General features: G+C 40.4%; 2 protein-coding genes across 2 annotated transcripts in view; one reads left to right on the forward strand and one right to left on the reverse strand.

Annotated features, from left to right (window-relative positions):
• Positions 1 to 1,853: 1,853 nt before the first annotated feature.
• On the forward strand, positions 1,854 to 8,486 carry LOC131882408 (uncharacterized). Its single transcript, XM_059229544.1, has 3 exons — positions 1,854 to 2,134; positions 7,572 to 7,638; positions 7,707 to 8,486. The coding sequence occupies exons 1-3, from the start codon at positions 2,026 to 2,028 to the stop codon at positions 8,203 to 8,205; spliced, it is 675 nt and encodes a 224-aa protein (XP_059085527.1). The 5' UTR covers positions 1,854 to 2,025; the 3' UTR covers positions 8,206 to 8,486.
• A 3,530-nt stretch (positions 8,487 to 12,016) lies between these two features.
• LOC131881883 (unconventional myosin ID-like) overlaps positions 12,017 to 17,678 on the reverse strand; it is a 15,806-nt gene continuing 10,144 nt past the window's right edge. Inside the window, exons 7-13 of the mRNA XM_059228874.1 lie at positions 17,151 to 17,492; positions 16,758 to 17,074; positions 16,349 to 16,549; positions 16,212 to 16,277; positions 15,795 to 16,139; positions 14,998 to 15,216; positions 12,017 to 12,814 (exon numbers count right to left, since the gene is read on the reverse strand). Of these exons, the coding sequence (XP_059084857.1) occupies positions 12,259 to 12,814; positions 14,998 to 15,216; positions 15,795 to 16,139; positions 16,212 to 16,277; positions 16,349 to 16,549; positions 16,758 to 17,074; positions 17,151 to 17,492 (2,046 nt within the window). The 3' untranslated portion in view covers positions 12,017 to 12,258. The remainder of the gene's footprint in view (positions 12,815 to 14,997; positions 15,217 to 15,794; positions 16,140 to 16,211; positions 16,278 to 16,348; positions 16,550 to 16,757; positions 17,075 to 17,150; positions 17,493 to 17,678) is intronic.

The raw sequence follows: 17,678 nt of genomic DNA on the forward strand, positions 1-17,678 counted from the left end.
ACTCAATTCAGCCTAGGCAGCATTGAAAAGAAGACAAAAAAAACACAAATAAGTTACTATTCTAAATGCTGAGATGACTGCATTCTAGTTTTCATGAAACCCTTTATGTTGTTGTGACCATTTGTTGCTAAATTGCAATTGACTTGTTTCCTATCTAAATTGGAAAATGCCCAAATGAGCATCTTCCCTTGAAATTTATGAAGCTCATTTCAATTGATGATAGCAAATCATTTCAGATCACCAAATAAGCCACATCTTCTCAATGCTACTGCCAAATAAAAAGAGTAGCAGGTCAAATTATGGTTGTGCCGATTTTGTGTCAATGTGATCCAAAATATTTTTTTGGGATTAGTGAGCTTTTTTCTTACGTCAGGTGTCAAGATATTGTCCCCAGCAAACCCCTTCAAAGCTTCTGTGACCTTATATTACTGGTGTGTCAATCTTCTAGTCAATGTTCAATTAAAAAACGGTGACAAATCATTTTCTGTTTTCAAGCGCCTATTTTATAGCAAGTACATATAACATAAATTTGACTTTGCATCTTCTTCTTATTTGATTTATGAAAACAAAAAAATCTGTTGTTATATAGATATTTTTTTCAATGCTCTTCTCGGGTTTTCATCCAATGCACAACCAAACATTAATACTATGATAACATGATTCTTTAATAACGTGATTGTAATCCTAGAATTTGAATGAATTACTTGCAAGTCATAATAGACCAAATATTTGGTCACACAATGTGTTAGAATTTACCGTTCTAAGGCACCCTTGAACAAGCAGCTGGTCTTGGATTGCTGATGAAGTTTCGTCTAAAACTTAACAATGGATCATTTCATAAATAGAATCTTTAGGTTTAGTACTAAGTAGGATTTTAAGCACTTCAATAACTTTTTTTAAAATTTTATCAGATTTCAAATGTGATGCATCTTCTATCACTAACAATACATGTCATTCCCGGATTAGACCCAAGCTTGGGGAGACATTTATAACCGTTAAGTGTTAGGTTGCGTTCTTACCTACGCTGGATACTTTATAATTCTAAGGATTGAAGTTGTTCCATACAGGTTAAGTGATTTATGCCGGCAATGTGTCTTGTACAAAACTTCTTTGCACTTTTTCAATCTTATTCATCCCCCTACTGCCTTTGGCGTCCAGATTTGGAGAGCATATTTTCAGATGTGGTCGAACAATTGGCATGTAGTGAGTTTTCATTGGAGATGCATCTCTGGATTTGAAAGTCCGGTATATCTAGCCACAAGCCTGGAATTCTTTGGTCACTTTTCATTGGACATGCTCTTCAAATATACTATTTTTCACTATTATGACGCGGGTTTTAATATAGCTTTCTGATAAAAATTGGCTTCTGGCGATTGTTAAAAATTGTCAGTCTACCTCAATTTGGTCATTTGTCATGATTCAAAGCTTATCTGGATTTACTTACATGCTTGGAGTGTTGATTTTGTATACCATGCCCAAGTCATTTTGAGGTTCATATTCACTTAAAATTTGATAGACAATTCATGTTCTGAACTATAATAGGTACGTCGTGAATCTTTCCAATAATCTTTTCAGACATATTGAAGGCATCAGTTTTGGGGTAAAAGTGCAGGAGCATGTTTGGGCTGAAAATTGCGGTAGAATTTGAATCTACATTGACAAGTTCTGAATAATTCGGGTGTAATAGTTCATGGGTCCAACAACGACGTGCTCAGCTGTCGTTGGTGCTCTCGATTCTCGCTAGCTAATATCATGCATGCAAGCAGCTCATCCTCGATCGGCCAAGGTACAGAAGAAGTTGGACGTGCGCAATTGTGCATGTGGCTAAGAGAGAACCGGAGTTGGGAGAGAGGATCTTCATTCTCAGCCTCACTCATGACCAACCGATCGTCCAACCAACCAACTAACCAACCAGCCGACCGACCGACCGACCGCCTTGGCCTACCGCCAAGAAAAAGGTCACTACAAATGGGGATCTCGGATTTGGTTTAGCTTCAGTTAACCTTTGATAGTAGCTCACGGAGGATGAAGACAGCCACATCGGGAGGGCGATGGGCCCACGAGCTCAAGACGCATTTGGGACTGGTACTCGTGTGCATGGTCGTCATTCCTGGCACATTGGCCAGTGCCAAAGGTAAGTCTAAAATCAGTAGGAGAACAATGCCAGATTCGAATAAAATACCATGCGCACATTAAATCCACATTGATCTATCCGCTAACCTGGGGGGACCTGTTTCAAAGCGCCCAATGATAGCCTTGGGGTTTCTGTTTCCTCAATGAAAGGGACGAAAAATAGGTAGAATTGTTTTGGCCAAAAAGAGTAATTCATCACACAATCATTACTCACCAAATATTATAATGGCGTTACTCGTTACCATTGCTTTTCATAAAGTTTGAATGACTAATATTTCCGGTTTTTTTTGCTCCACACATCTTTAAATCAAAGTGGTTGTTTTTTTGTTTCAAACAATCCTAACATTTGAAATCTTCCTGTCAATAGGTATGTTACACTAATGAGCGTTGATTTTATTTATTAGCTTAGCACTGCATTACTCCCATTCTTGGCTTTGTTTATTAGGCAAGAGCCAACTGCAAAGCCATTGTAAATGCATAGTAGGAAAACCATTTATTTCCAAAGTTTGAGAACTACTTGATATCCCACATGGTATCAATCTAATGGGGATAACATACCTCATGGCTTTTTCAAATGTGAAACTTGGAATGCGAGGGACATATCGAAAAACTCAAACGAATATATGTTCTAAAGATTTGCCGCTTAGTATACTATAATAATAAATTATTTACGGCACACAGACAGATGTCTTGAATGGGTTCAAGGCACAAATATATTGACACAATCACTCGAAAGTGAATCTGATCAGTAATCGAGTTTGAATTTGCTGATCGATGATACCCACGTGTTGAAGGTTGGTTTGGCACGCTTTGGAGGAAGTTATCCAGGTCCTCTTTGAATTTGGGGAGAGAATTTTTTCAACATAGATGACTCGAAGGGAGGAGGGCAGTTTGTTGTTAAATCTTGGGCCTCTCTAAAGAAATGAGTGGCGCAAGGTTGATTTAGCAGTCGCATTCTTGTTGTAGTTCCAATGAGGTAGGATACATGTAACACGTTCATTGTCTCGTTGGACGAAATTAATGTCCGTGCTATGGGACAGCTCATGGATACATTTAAAAGTATATACTGTAATATGGCATACTGTTCGTGACTTCTTTGCACACTGTACAGGCGTAGATGCTGAAGTCGATCCCAGTAGGAGAGTTTAGACATGGCAATGATTTGCCGAGTGAAGCGCCGGAGAATACTCTCCATTTTGCTTAGTTCGCCAACAAGATATGGGCTCCAAATCAATGAGGCAAAGGCCAGATGGGGTTGTACGATGGATTTTAGATGGTAACCATAGCTAACCTATCCCTGGTCTTGAAGGTGCGTAAGGCCCAGCCTGCCATCTGAGCGTCTTTAGTTACCTTCTTGCTGAGGTGAATATTGAATTTTCCATCATCCTGAAGAGTAACACCAAGGTCTTTGATGCAAGAGATGGTTTTATTGGTTAAGATATTATTAATCAGGTGGCATTGTAATATCGATGGTTTTTTAATCAATCCTAAGATAATCTGATTTCTTGACGGAGGTTTTATATTTTTGCAGTTTTTTTAAAACAGGCGAAAACGGTGCAAAAATTATATTCTTCGAAAGTATTCAATTGAACATTTTAAGTAAGTTTAAAAAATTTGGCCTCTTTTTAACCACTAGCTGACCATTCTTATTGGTGAGTGTGAGGGTTTCTGGAAATGTAATCCCAAGCGGTTCAAGTTGGCAATTTTTTTTAATATCATTTCACTCCATTTTCATATAACATCTGATTTACCAACGAATTAGGGTTGGCAGATCTGGCTAGCCCTTGAATGTAGGGTTGATCGTGTATTTTGATCAAAAAATTATCTAAGTATGACTTAAATCCTGCTCTTGGATCAACACCTACAAACTCCCTACGAATATTTGAGGGCGGCAAATTGAACAATGAAGAAGTCCAAGAAAGAAGCGAGTTGGACTTCGTTGTTTTTACTAACCTGGATCCTCGAGGGCTTGAAGGTGCTCTCAAAACGCATGTTAAGGCTTTACATGGTCACTGCAATTAATCCTCAATCCTGTGGCGGGACTAGTGCTGGGGCGAGACCGGCAAAAGGCGGACTCGTTTTTTTCGATTTTTCGATTTTTGACCATTTGTCGGACTCGTCGAGTCCGAACTCGAGTCTTTTACTGTATGGTCAGGTCAAGCAAAACGACTCGTCTGGCGAAATTCTAGGAAAAAAAATAATTATTTTGACGAGTCCGGACTCGAATCTCTTGTAAAAGACTCGAGTTAGGGCAATCTCCAGAGTCGAGTAAAAGACTCGAGTGTACTCGGGATCGAGTCCGGACTCGTCCCAGCACTAGTTGAGACAAAGCTCATGAATAATTTTGAAAGCGCAAAGTATCACATACCTTTCCGTCTTACTTTTTACAGTTCCAACTGTTCTAGTCACGTCCAATGTGGGTTGTGTAATCATACAGTTTTGGTATGTTGAAACATGCCCTATCTTTTTTAACCTTTTTATGGAAAACAAACGGAAAGTTTGGAACAACTAAAGGATGATTAAAGCAATATTTCTATCATTCAGTGAAGTTGAAGAAAATCCACCTCATTTATTCAATAAGACTGTCACACCGTGGATCTGGAGATGAAAAGTAAACTAATCATGTTGGGTTGGGGTCAAAATCAGTTTGTTCATAGAAGGGAACATTTTTGAAATCTCGGGCTTTCATTTGGAAAAGAGGGGAGAAATTACAAACGAAAGAAAATCCCTCATCGACGGATGAAACTTGCTCTTGAGACGAAATATGATGAGATGTCCTAATTCAAAAAATGTAGTTGTGCTTGGTTGATTAAGTCGCATGTTCAGTGTTCAAACACATTTGGCAGAAAGTCGCAGGAGATTGAAAATTCTCAATTTTTTTCAATTGACATTCTCACTCTGGATTCAAGGAACCGATATCAAATACCGTAAATGCATGCATGACTTGATCCCAATTGAAAAATGCTCACTCTTGGAGTTGATAAGCAGAAGTAATTTTCGTTTCCAATTAGTTCGCCAATTGAAAAAGGCAAAATGCAAAGTAGCTTCGACATTAACCCGGGAGCTCCTAGGTCGACATTTTAGTCCTATATGCTTCTTATATAACTCAGCTATTTAGCTTGAAGGACCTTAGTTATGGTTCTCAACTTGAGCAAAACAAGGTACTGTCGACCAATCAAAGATCAAGAACGAGTCTTGAAGCAACCCTGTATTCGAGTCCTAGAAAGGCAGGGTCACGTTTTGACACTCAGTTTAACATTTTTGATTTTATTTATGTACCCTCTTTTGTTAAAGATGGGAGCTCTAGCTGAGGTCCTTTAAGCTAAAAAGCTGCCTTTCCTGTTTTCTACCACATTGGAGTTCAAGGGTCGACAGATTGAATGCCCAATAGCCCCACAACTTGACCATTCATCTTGATTCGTATGTTCATCTTCGCGGATATTTTTTTCCTTCTCCGTGCAGACTCAATTATAACAATAAAGAGTGGAAACAAAATTATCTTGGTCAGATCTGAAACTTTTTTTACACGCGTGGATGCTTTGGCCTTCGAATCCTCTTGTCCTCTTAGCTTCCCCTAATGGTCAGGTACCCGAGGCAAACCTTATAAGGCCAAATATTGAGGAACCTAAACTATATTTGCCACCGGCAATGGTTTTCAAGCAATCTTTTCACACATTTCTTTTAATTCAAGACCAAAGGAACTTTATACGTATAGCAGATGGGCGTAAGTGCTCATTGGACCAATTTTTGTACATCGGTTGAATTCGAAAAAACACAAGTTAAGCACAACCATGTAGAACGTGTCTCTCGTTCGTCTGAATTTCACGAGATGAGACGTTTAGGCTGTCAATATGTATAAGCCAAGCTCAATTCAGGTTCATGGTTGACCCAGTCAGAGGTTAAGCGAGAAAGAAAATATTTTTAGATATTAATTCTAGAACTCAAATTAGCTTCTCATTGAACAAACCTACAGGATAAGTGTTGAGGGAAAAGCAAAAATTTTTTTTATTAATTCCCAAGCACAATCCTCCATTGAGGCTATTATTGCTCATGGACATAGGTAGCTATTAAATCCGTTTTGTTGGGTCATTTTCTCATCCCTGCCTTTGTTTAACTTGGACGTGAGAGATATTCGGAATTAAGGGCCGTATGGAACCCAAATAACGCTTTCTATTTCCAAAAGAAGACCTTAAAATAAAAAGGACAAGTCACTCACCAAGGCCTCAAATAATCTCAGCCGACTATTTTTCCTTCGGAATATCCTAGACGATGGATTCAATAATGCCATAACATAGCAGCTTGGAACAACCTGAAACAGGTGGCATAAATATGAATTATTCCTGACTTTTACACGTCGGCTTAGAATGATATCTTAAGCGTCCTCGTCTCTTCTTTTTCGGGCTTCTTCGTAGTTCAATTTGCTTCCCTCAAATATTCATAAGTTCTGCTGAGAATTGGATTCTGTAGCAGGTTTTAAGTCCGACTTGGACAAGTTATTGACCAAAATTCCTGATCAATCCTTTATTCAACGGCTTACCAGGTCAACCAACTCTAATTCGTTGGTGGATCAGATATCATTTGAATATCAAGCAAAATAGTTCTTGATCTTTACCTGATGGGGATTCCATTCTCAGTAGTCAGTAGTGATAATAAGGAAGCATGCTCCTGAAACTTATTTATTAGAAAACAACATCTAGTAAGATTAGAATATTCACTGCCTCTCAGATTTTCGGATAAATAAATGTTTCGATTTGCGGCTAATTCAAAATTGTCCCCTTGATCTGACTCAAATGTCTCGATAAATGTGAAGTGCCACCTAAACTCGGTTGAATTTTCATTGACAACTTTGTTTTCAGTTGCAATATGTTACATATGCTATAGGCGTTAAGTCGGTTGGTATGAAGTATAAATGACTCTCGTATTGACGCCATGTTAAGCAAGACAGTTGATCTTTTTGAACTGATGTTGTGGAAACTAGTACCCGTTCTCTCTAAATAGGGGTTGATCCCACGAGGCCAATGTTAATTGTTTCCATCGTGATTAAACTTGGTTCATGAGGTCACGCTCCCTCATGGGCCATCATGAGCCCTCATGATCTCGGGTTGTTTCCTTGAGGTTGATGATCTTTTCCTGCCTCACCAACTAGGGAATGCATACCCATGCATAAACTCATAAGAGGTCCCTTTTGTGATTCAGTCAGTCACAAAGATAACCAACCACATCGGGTTTGCGGTGGGGAAACCTCTCTCCAACCATCTACCATATCTACTGCACACATACGTACAGTACGTACAGTGCGAAGCTACTGGTTTCATTGGATGAATGAGCATTAAGGCTCTCAAGAAGTGCAGAAGTCATGACTCAGCAATGCATGATATGGGTCTCTCTCTGAGTTGAGAAGATGACTTTGATCCTTACCCATTTGTGTTTGCGTTTAGATAATGGTATCAACTGGAGGGATCCCAGCCAAGTCCGGGCGAGCCTTGAGGACCCCCACCATCGACAGTAAGACCAACTTGGAATTGCATATTTAGAACAAGCCTATTTATGGCATCCTCTTCTCCTTTGAATAGGGGCAAGTTTTTCGCTCTTCGTGGGAAACGAAGTCTGACCTTAGAGGCCATAGAGTCCTTGAACAATGAACGGGAAGGCCGAAGCGGCCCCGTGGAACACCTCCTCCGCGGCCGCAAGGATTCATTCAATCACTTGATGAGGGGCAAAAAGTCCGAGATGGACCACCTTCTTCGAGGCCGGAGATCCGAAATGGACCACCTTCTCCGAGGCCGGAGATCCGAAATGGACCATTTGCTCCGGGGCAAAAAGTCCGAAATGGATCATCTGCTCCGAGGTCGCCGATCAGAAATGGACCACCTGCTTCGAGGTCGTCGATCGGGAGTGGACCATTTGCTCCGGGGAAAGAAATCCGGCCAACTGAGCGAGGAGTACGAGCGACTGATCCGAAGTGAGATGCAACATCTCTTGAGAGGGAAGAAAAGTTCGGATTATCTAGATTATGAGCCCGCGATGGAAATGGAATTACCTATTATCTCGGTCGAGTACGTTAACAAATGAGATTCCAGATGAATCATGATTCGGTTTTCAGTTCTAGTATGGCAATGTTTGATCTTTGTGCGGTATGTATTACTCCACCTCGTCGTTCTTCTAGCGTTCCAAACTCGTTTCAGAAGCAATAAAATCAGATGCAGATTTGAAGTTAAGCTACTATTCACATCGGTTTTGAAGTGTCTCCTCCCTGAATAAAATAGTGCCCGGTTGTTGATGACAGGAGTCATCATTATTATTGTTCCGTTCTCTTGTTTCTTATACAATAAAACATTACTCTTTTTACAGTACGCGCGGTTAGAGATTTTCATCTCCGATACATTCAGTAAATATAGTATGTACAGTAGTTTAGTTTCTCAACAAACTCAATTACCCATTTGCAATTAACCAAACTACAATATACTTTTGTGATTACGTGTCCAATTGACTATAACATTTAACAAATTGTTAGTTCAAAACTACAATTACCTAAATTTTAGCAGAACCTGAATTTTTGGTTAACTGTGTATAATTTCAAAATTAGAAAGCGATATAACTTTAAAATAAAAATGTAATGCAATTTAATCATTCAACGTTATAATCTTGACGTGTCTGCTTTTTAATTTCAGCATAGTAATGTCAATTTCACTTTAATTTTACACCTTATGAGTTGAGGATGTTGTTATTTTTTGGTAGAAATAACCAACTTCAGATTTTTAGCGTTCATTTTATAGATTGGATAAAGTCGACTGTGAACTTCAGTTGTACTTAACTCTGATTTATGTTTACGGTACGATTGAAAGAAACAAATTACAAGCGTAAAATTTCAAATTCAATTACATTGTGGTTGTTCTTTTCTATTAGGTCTCATGGTTTTTTTGTTTCAACATTCTTTTCGGGTTATATACCGATCCAGGGGAATGAGTTCCCCGCAAGTCATGATTGATGAAATATTTGGTCACATAATGCGTTCGAATTTGCCGCTCTAGGACACCCTTGAACGAAAGCCTGGTCTGGGGTTATTGATAAAAAACGATCTAATTGTTGCTTAAAACTTGACAATGGATCATCTAGTAAATAGAATCGTCGAAGTGAAATGATTTAGATAGATATTATATACATTTAATTCAGGAACACTTGATTGGATCATGATCGGTTAATTTTTAATCTCATATGAGTTTTTTAACATCTGTAATGTGTTACGCTGTTGCTTTTTCTTATGTGGTGGAAAAAACGAGTTGCTGTTTAACCTCCATATATTTGGATAATATTTCGTGACATTAATGTTGGTGATCTGGGGGAAATAATGCTTTGATCGAGAAGAGCTTTCAACATTTTAGGAAAAAAAAAATCCAATTTTTCTTTAGTTAGATCAATGTAGAAACTAGATCAATGTTGCAGAGTAAGGAAAGTAAGTAAGTAGTAAGAGTAAGTAATTAAGGAAGGGGCTAATTCAACAATATCCTACCTTTCAACGACACCTTGACCCCTTAGATTTAAGATTGTAAGTGGGTCATTCCTCAGTCGAAAAATGTAGATTTTCAAATTTACTAAAGCTACTACCGGCTGTGCCATGTATGATTGCCGGATGGTGGCTGTTGACTAGATGTTTATTGATCATTTGTGGAGGCATTTATAATAAGGGAAAATGTCTATGGCGAGTGTGATGGTGGGAGCATGAGTAATGGTAAATGTAAATTGATATTGGTGACTAGAATATAAAACGTTTAAAGGGGGGAGGTGGCGGGAAGAATATTCTACCGTACCTTTTCCCCATTTCATTTGGGCTGTCTGCCATTGTAAATAAAGGCCCCTTTATTCACTCCTTTCGAATTGGGCTCCCTCCAGTAAGATCTCTGGTTCAAATGCAATTTACCGTCTATAAAGGTAATTTTCATGTGCCTATGTGTCCGTTTCAGTGTGTTGCTTATTGCGACATATGTGCACGTCAATAGGAACAATTATTTTTCATACTGATGTTATTTTTTTACCAGGGTCTCTGAACTGGAGCTTGATGCCGCCGCTTAGGGCGCTTTGTCCTTTAGAGATGGTTAGATGAGACCTGGGATCGAACCCATGAAACCGAGTTTAGCAAGCTCGATGTGACGCGTTAGTCAACTGCGCCATTCCATATCCTTCAGAACCGTCTCAAACAGAGCAAAAAAATGTCAATGGTCGGTCCCTTGAGGAACCAAGGCTAAAAAGTCAGGAGCATGTATATTTCTTAAAAGTCCTTCAATTAAAAGGTCCTTCAGAGCCACAACGGGCACTGGGGTGCTAAGATGGAGCACAAATTGAAAATCCATTAAAATGTCTACCTCTTTGTAATTGCAATTTGAATATTGAATTCGATTCCTCAATCACCCATTTCTTTGCTTTCTTTCAGACTTTTCTTCTTTCACATAAATTGATAAGCCTGAAATTCTAGATTTCCAGGTCACAGGGCACACCATAATCAGCAGGAATGGAAATGCGAAAATTCGTGCCACCTAATTTTGGTCATGAATCACTCATCATGACATGTCAAAGTTGAGGATTAAATCACTTGGTACGTCATCAAACCTCTTCCCTGAATGCAAAGGTTAAGGCAATTTTTTTTGCCAGGACCTCCGGGGCCTCATTTGACGATGTAAATGACGAAACATTTCCATATTCATCGGAGCAAATATTAGACAGGATTCCAATCAAATGGATTTTGGGCAACAACCAGTCTTACTTTGGGTGATTGTTTGCTTCATTAGACACTTGAGCTTTTAAGATCCGATCTAGCCCCTCACATTTCAAGCTTTAGCCTTTCTGACGTAGTCCTGGGATTCCTGCACAAACACTTAGTTTTCGTTATAAAAAGGTGATTTCTTTGACGAAATGAATCCACGCGATAAAGTTCTTTTCCATAAAGAGACGTTCTTTAGTCCAAAAGGTTGCGCTAACAAGGGAGTCGTTTCTGTGACCACTAAAGGTGGGAAGATGAACAGCCATCATCATAGTACGTACGTAGGTATGTATTTTCAGACAGCGTCGTCCAGTTTCGTTATACACGTTGTACACCTGTTGCTCTGGTTAATGGTCGCAGACTACTAGACATATGGCCCGTGAATGGATTTTCCGACAAATGCCATGTATTGTTTCTTCGGGTTAGACCAACTTTGAGACCCTTTTTTTCAGTGAATATGCATAAAACAAAAAAAAAAATAGAACGTTGTAGCTAAGGCCAGTCATTATTTTGATGTCAAACCGTTACGCAGTTCGTTCCAAATTTTTGTCGCTAAGATATTACGTTGCTAACCGAGAGGAGGCAAAAGATTTAGGTGTTATCTCGTCATTGATCCTCAACGATGAGATATGATTTTAATCCTCTGCCTCTATCTCTCCTGAGTTCTCTAAGCCAGATTTTGGACATGAGTTTGTCCAAGTTGATCTATCTGACACGATCATTTAATCATGTTAAATGCTGATCTTATTCGGGATAAGGTAGATGCTTCAGCTTTTCTCATCCTTTGTACTGAAGTCCATATCTTTAGAAGTCTGTGCCTGAGTTACACCATGCTCTATGTAGTAGTTAGGAAGTGTCTATTCTCGATTCACGCAATTGGAACAGAAAACATATACAGTTTTTAGTGTGAATGAGTAAAAAGATCCCAATCGAAATTCGTGTTCTACTTAACTAGTGCTTGATGTGTGGGAGTCAATGGTTGTGCTTCACAGACAAAATGATACATACGTAAGATTTTGGCAAGACGCAGGGCTTGAATGTGCAATGACAATTTGGTACAAATTTGAAACGAATTCAGAAAATGGATTGTCCAATTCTGCTCTAGTGGTTTGTGTAACTGGATTGGTATTTCGTTATCGTTTAACAATAGTTTGTTTATTCAAGGAAATGTAGATTTTAATCACAAAATTAGAGCATAATGGCACGGGTATCGAAAAAGGATGATTTTTAATGATGATAGCACATAAGTAGCAGGATTTTGGCGCTCTGTTCCTTCCATTGGGAAAAACTTCAAAAGCAAGAATAGCACATTTGGTGTGGGTATAATATAATGGTGTCAATCATGAATAAGATACATTGCCAGCCAAGCATCAGTGTCCATTCATAGCCGCATTGTAAATAATGCTTCCGTTAGCCGCCTTGGTGAAGCCCGTGGAATCCGCCGCAGCCTGAACAGTGACCACTTTGTTCTTCTTGCCAGATTTGGCCTCCATTTGATTGCTCACCCGGACATTCAAAGGCCGGCCCAGCATCTTCAAGTAGTGATCCGCCAACACTCCCACCAACTCACCGGTCAGATCCTCGCCACGTTTCGACTGGAGAGAGAGCACGAGGTCGTTGCTCGACTTCAAGTGGATCAGGATCAACTCGTTGCCCTGGTCCGGACTCAAACTGATGCTCATGATGTCCGAGAATTGGAAGGTCTGCATGTTCTTGAACTTCTTGTTCGGGTCCATCTTGAGGATCTTGTTGTCTTTCGTGAAGACAATCGCGCGCTCGTTGATTTTGTCCCGACAATTGTATTTGACTGTGCGGGCGGAGAACAACACGATCTTGGTGGACACGCCTTCTTTGGTAAGGCTGGCACGGTAGGCGTGGACATCCAAATTCTCTGTGGGATCGTTCAAGTAATCGCCTCGCCATTTCCTGATAAACAAAAAAAAAGGAAATATTTCCATGAGAAAACGACAACCGATCAACCAACGGGAGGGATTGGTTCAATAGCTTTGACTTCGAGCGCAAAAGGACCTTCTGAGCTCAATTTTGAAGAAAGTCCCGGATTTGCAACTCATTTTGCAAGGGAAATGACCTCACTGGATCTCATTTCTGCTCGAATCTCCCTTAAGCGTCTAATTCGACATGAAAGTTACTATGTGCAGTACTTGCGGCGTTCAAAAAGTTGTTGTGGAAGATGCCGCAATAACTTCGAGCATCTACCGACTTCAAAGCCGAACAACGTGGCAATCTTCGCGAGGACTCGATTTTTTTTTATTCTCGGTGGTGCCCTATCCACTATTAACTCTTAACTAAGAGCTGAGGAATAAGTAGGGTTGGGTTCGCTTCGAAATCAGTATGGAAAAGGGAATTCACGGAGGGCATGCTGGTTTAGCTGAGAAAGACTTGACTACATTGTATTGAAAACATTTCTTTCCTTGTTCAAGCCCATCCCAAGCCTAGAAGAACTTATAAGTTCACTGGAAAGGCTAGTTGAACGTTTGTTATTTATGACAAAGTTACAAGGACCCTCCATTTGACACTATGAACAAAGTAAACACTGAAATTGTTCGTTTCCTTCCTCTTTTTTGATTTCTAAATTCTTGAAATTTGAAATTCAATCTAACCACTGACAATGCAACCGTGATTACTGAATCACAGCGCATCCTTTTTTAATAGAATAATAATCTGATCAATGCTAGATTACAATTGGAGAAGGCATACGAGGTCAAGTACCGGAAGAATGGAATAGATTTCCCTTATGAGATCACTCTCATCCATGACGTTCGGTACATTTTTCTGTACGATACACCCAAACAACAACAGCAGCAGTACTGTCGCTAGTAGTCACGTGAAGTTGAAGGAATAATGTTGTATGGTACTCTGATTTTGGGCATTTTATGAAGCGAGAACTTCGACAAATATCACAGCCAACTCGCATCGCGATCAAAATAAATTTTCGGCATTCAAGTGAGTTGCGTTACAAAAAAACCCCTACATTTTGGTGAAGTTCTAGCACTATGCTAATATTTTGGGTTCATCATCAGAATTCTGGCTGCTTCAATAAGCCGGTAAATTGAAATAGACGACAATTTAAATGCACGGTACAGGTTGGCTGGGCATCTTGTCTATGGAATTGCTCGTTTTGCTCAATAGAATCCCGTCAGCTGTTTCTTGTCCCCTCCATTTCTCAGAGGGAAACCCAACATGCACGTGGTCCATTGGAGAGCCAAATGTAGCCTAAAGGTCATAATCAAACAATGATTCGTCCTTGATGTTGATGAAGATCTCTCATTACAAAGATCTAGATATTGTGGTTCCGATAGCTCGCATTTGTTGAGTTACTCAGGGTCTACAAACGGAGTTACTACTAATCACGAACCACTGGAATATGGACGGGGATGCTAGGGTCGAGCGAGTCCACCCATTGTGTTTTCTTTCAAACGAGACTGACTGCAGCTTGCTACAATTGCGTCTTTTAATTTCTAGCTTGATTCAACAATTGGATCAAAAGTTGTGCTCACTCAAAACCCCTAACAAGACACAAAATGAATGAACTAGCTCTCCTATTGTAATCAATTACCACAAAAAGGCTAACTCACTCATTTTGTGTAAAGTTATGTTGTAAGCCATGAGGGGGGGGGTACAACATTTTTGGCTTTGTCATTCAATTGAGCTGAAAACCGAAATAAGTCGTTATAGCGACCTGGGGCCAATCTTATTCAAAAAGATCGAGAACGCAATGCGGTGCCTTGAATCCAAAATGTCGGTTCTCGATTTGGGCATCGCCGTCCATATTGCAGTGGTTTCTGTGCCAACGTACATTGATGAGGTCATATATGCATCTCTACCTTTTGGGCAAGACACCATGCCGCCGCCTTCGTCCTAATCGCTTGAGTGTTATGGAATGTCATACGTTTCTCAACAAGGGACAAATTATATTATTAAGCCCCCCCCCTCCCATGGCAAATGTTCTTGCGTCGTTTCTTTGAATGGAAGAAGCATCGCTAATGAATGAGTATTAGCCTGCCATTATGTAATTACAATGCAAATCATGCGATTTCTGATGGCATTGGGGACAGGCACAGATGGACATGGTAAATGATTTTGCTTACCGGTTGATGCCCCACGCCGCTCGCTTCCCGCGAAGCAGTTCCAAAGCTGTGATCTTCAGATGCATCTCTGGCCAATCCTCCCTGGGGTATTTGCTCAGGATTGTGAATGCCCTCCAGCGAAGGAACGCCTTTTGGAGAAGGTGCGAGGTTTGGGCCAATGATTTCGGAGCCGCCGGCCAAGGAAGACCTCTACCCAAATCCGACGCCTTTTTCACATCTCTATCAAAAGATAATAGTCGCCATAATTGGACAATTAAATGGCCCAAGGCAACAGTTTTAACTCATGAAAAGTCTACTTGAATGACTTAAAATTGATGAAATCTGAAATGTGCTTGTGGGACCGTCGAGCTTTGGGCAAATAACATGTTTGGACTCTTCATGTTCCCTTTGATGTCGGAAATATATGGTAAGACGTCTTCGAAACGATACAGGATAACACATAAGTGATAGGGTATAAAAATAACAATTCCAAAAAACCACATTTCAAAATGCAAAACTTGTGTTCTAAAACTTTCACTAAAATAAAGTTGAACAAGATGTTTTGCTGAAACAAAACTATTTTGTTTGTCAAAAAGCTTTTCTACAGTATGTAGCATCTCTTGCGGAACACCAAGTACAAGATACACTTGATTGAATTGGAATTTGATGTACTCCGTTTTTTTAAGGGCTTCCCTGTACGTACACGATCGCTTGTGCTTGAAAACTGAACCAAATATTGGTTGCAAAAACCATCCAAGGGCTATCCTGACGCCCCATCAAATTCGCATCTGGATCACAAACCCTTAACTGAGACTTACTTGAATGTTCCCGACAGAAGTTTCACAAAGGTCCTGAGCTTATATTTCTTGTAGTACATGGCAATCTTGTAAGCGGCCTTCAGTCGTTTGGCATAACGCCGTCCTAGTACGCCTCGGAGGTGTTTCTGAAGGATCACCACCACACTTGGGATCTTACTCTCTCTGACTTGTTCCAATTTGAAGATGGTCTCAGGGCTTTGGATGAAGATCTTGGTATTGCCAAAGGTGCAATCACTCTCGATGTTCTGATGCCGAAGAATGGCCTGGACTGCGTCACGAGGCCCTCCTTTCCGGTAATTGGGCCACGTGTCTGGACAGATTACCTTATACCGCAGGTTGAATTTCCTGGAACGACACAGAGCAAAAGCGGTTCAAGGAAGGTTGCGAGAATTTCGAACAAGCATTTCCGCTTCTTACGTGTATTCCTGTCTGAAGGCAAACCCGGCGCGACGTACTCGCACGTTCTCCAGAAGACCAAGATATCTGAACCGAGAAGAAATGGTTTTGTTGAGGTATTTTTGGTTAGATTCGTTGGCTCTAGAGTGAAGAATTACCTGATCTGATGAATGACTCGCTCTTCATTAAAGGCATGGGGTGATTTGAGCTCATTGGGTTTGATGCATCGGACATAGAAGGGCTCTTTGGAGGCAAGGGTCTTCATTAAGGACGACATGGAAGTCTTGAACAAGGTGGCCGCAGTCTGTGGCCGCTTCGTAGTTTGTGTGATCGAGTGTGCTCCTTCAGGCCACATCGACCTTAAAAAGGACAAAATCCTGGTTACTTACAATTATTGGCAGGAATGAAGGGTTAGTTTTCCCTTCTTGCAAAAAACATTCAGGTCTATCAATACTTGAGGTTTTTTTTCCCGCCAATAGAGCTTTTTGTCCTCAACCTAGCTTCATTTCGATCGATTTTGAGCAACCAAATTTACTACATTTCGGAAAGACTTTCCATAAGTCTTACTTGAAAATCTCATTGTCCGAATTGTAAAGTAGGCGCTTGAAATCTTGGAACAACGTGTCCTTGTTCTTCTCAATGAACCCATTGATGTTGTAGACCACGTCGCCTGCGTAGTGTCTGATGAGGAAGTCTTGACCAAACTCCAAGTTCTTATTCTTGGCTGAGTCCACTTTCCGCGATGAATAGTGCTTATTGTTCTTCAACTTGTCATCCATGGCATCCAAGAGGATTTGATCCGTGGTTTTCCCCACATTCAGACAAGCCTCGTCCATGAGGGCCATGATTCCGTGATGCGGTTGGTCCATGAGTTCACAAATCACCTGAAAGATACGACATCATGGGGTAAAGTCAAGGAATTTTCTTTAAAGGATCCAATCCCAAAATCATGGGACTCACTTGATTGTTAAAGTACTCCACATGAACCCATTTGATGCCTTCCCTTTCGTATTCCTCTTGTTGTTGCTTGAGGACCAACTCGATGAAGAGCTGTTGAAGTTTTTCATTACAATAGTTGATGCAGAACTGCTCAAAGCTATTGTTTTCAAACACTTCGAAACCATAGATGTCCAAGACGCCAATGACGGTGCTGTTGTGGTGCTGGCTACTCTCCAGGAGAGTGGGATCGATGGCCGCGTTCACGTGTCCCACGATCCACGTAAAAAGCCGGTCATAGAGGGCCTTGGCAAACGAATCGCGACAAACATTCGCCTCGCCCACAGAATGGGGTTTGCGCATCACCTGAGGATTGAAAACCACTANCAGAATGACTGAGCGCGAAATCTGGTTAAGCGAAGTTAACATACCTTAAAATCAAAGTTGATGTCCATGTATTTTCCGAAACGCGAGGAGTTGTCATTCCGATTGGTTTTGGCATTGCCAAAGGCTTCCAAAATGTCGTTGGATTGGAGTAGAACATTCTTGGCC

The sequence above is a fragment of the Tigriopus californicus genome, chromosome 6 (genome assembly GCF_007210705.1).
Source record: "Tigriopus californicus strain San Diego chromosome 6, Tcal_SD_v2.1, whole genome shotgun sequence".
NCBI classification, from domain to species: Eukaryota; Metazoa; Arthropoda; class Copepoda; order Harpacticoida; family Harpacticidae; genus Tigriopus; species Tigriopus californicus.

Coding starts and splice junctions, on each gene's coding strand:
- LOC131882408 (XM_059229544.1), top strand. CDS start 2,026: ATGAAGACAGCCACATCGGGAGGGCGATGGGCCCACGAGCTCAAGACG. Junction 2,135..7,571: donor CACATTGGCCAGTGCCAAAG/GTAAGTCTAAAA, acceptor GTTTGCGTTTAG/ATAATGGTATCAACTGGAGG. Junction 7,639..7,706: donor GAGGACCCCCACCATCGACA/GTAAGACCAACT, acceptor TCCTTTGAATAG/GGGCAAGTTTTTCGCTCTTC.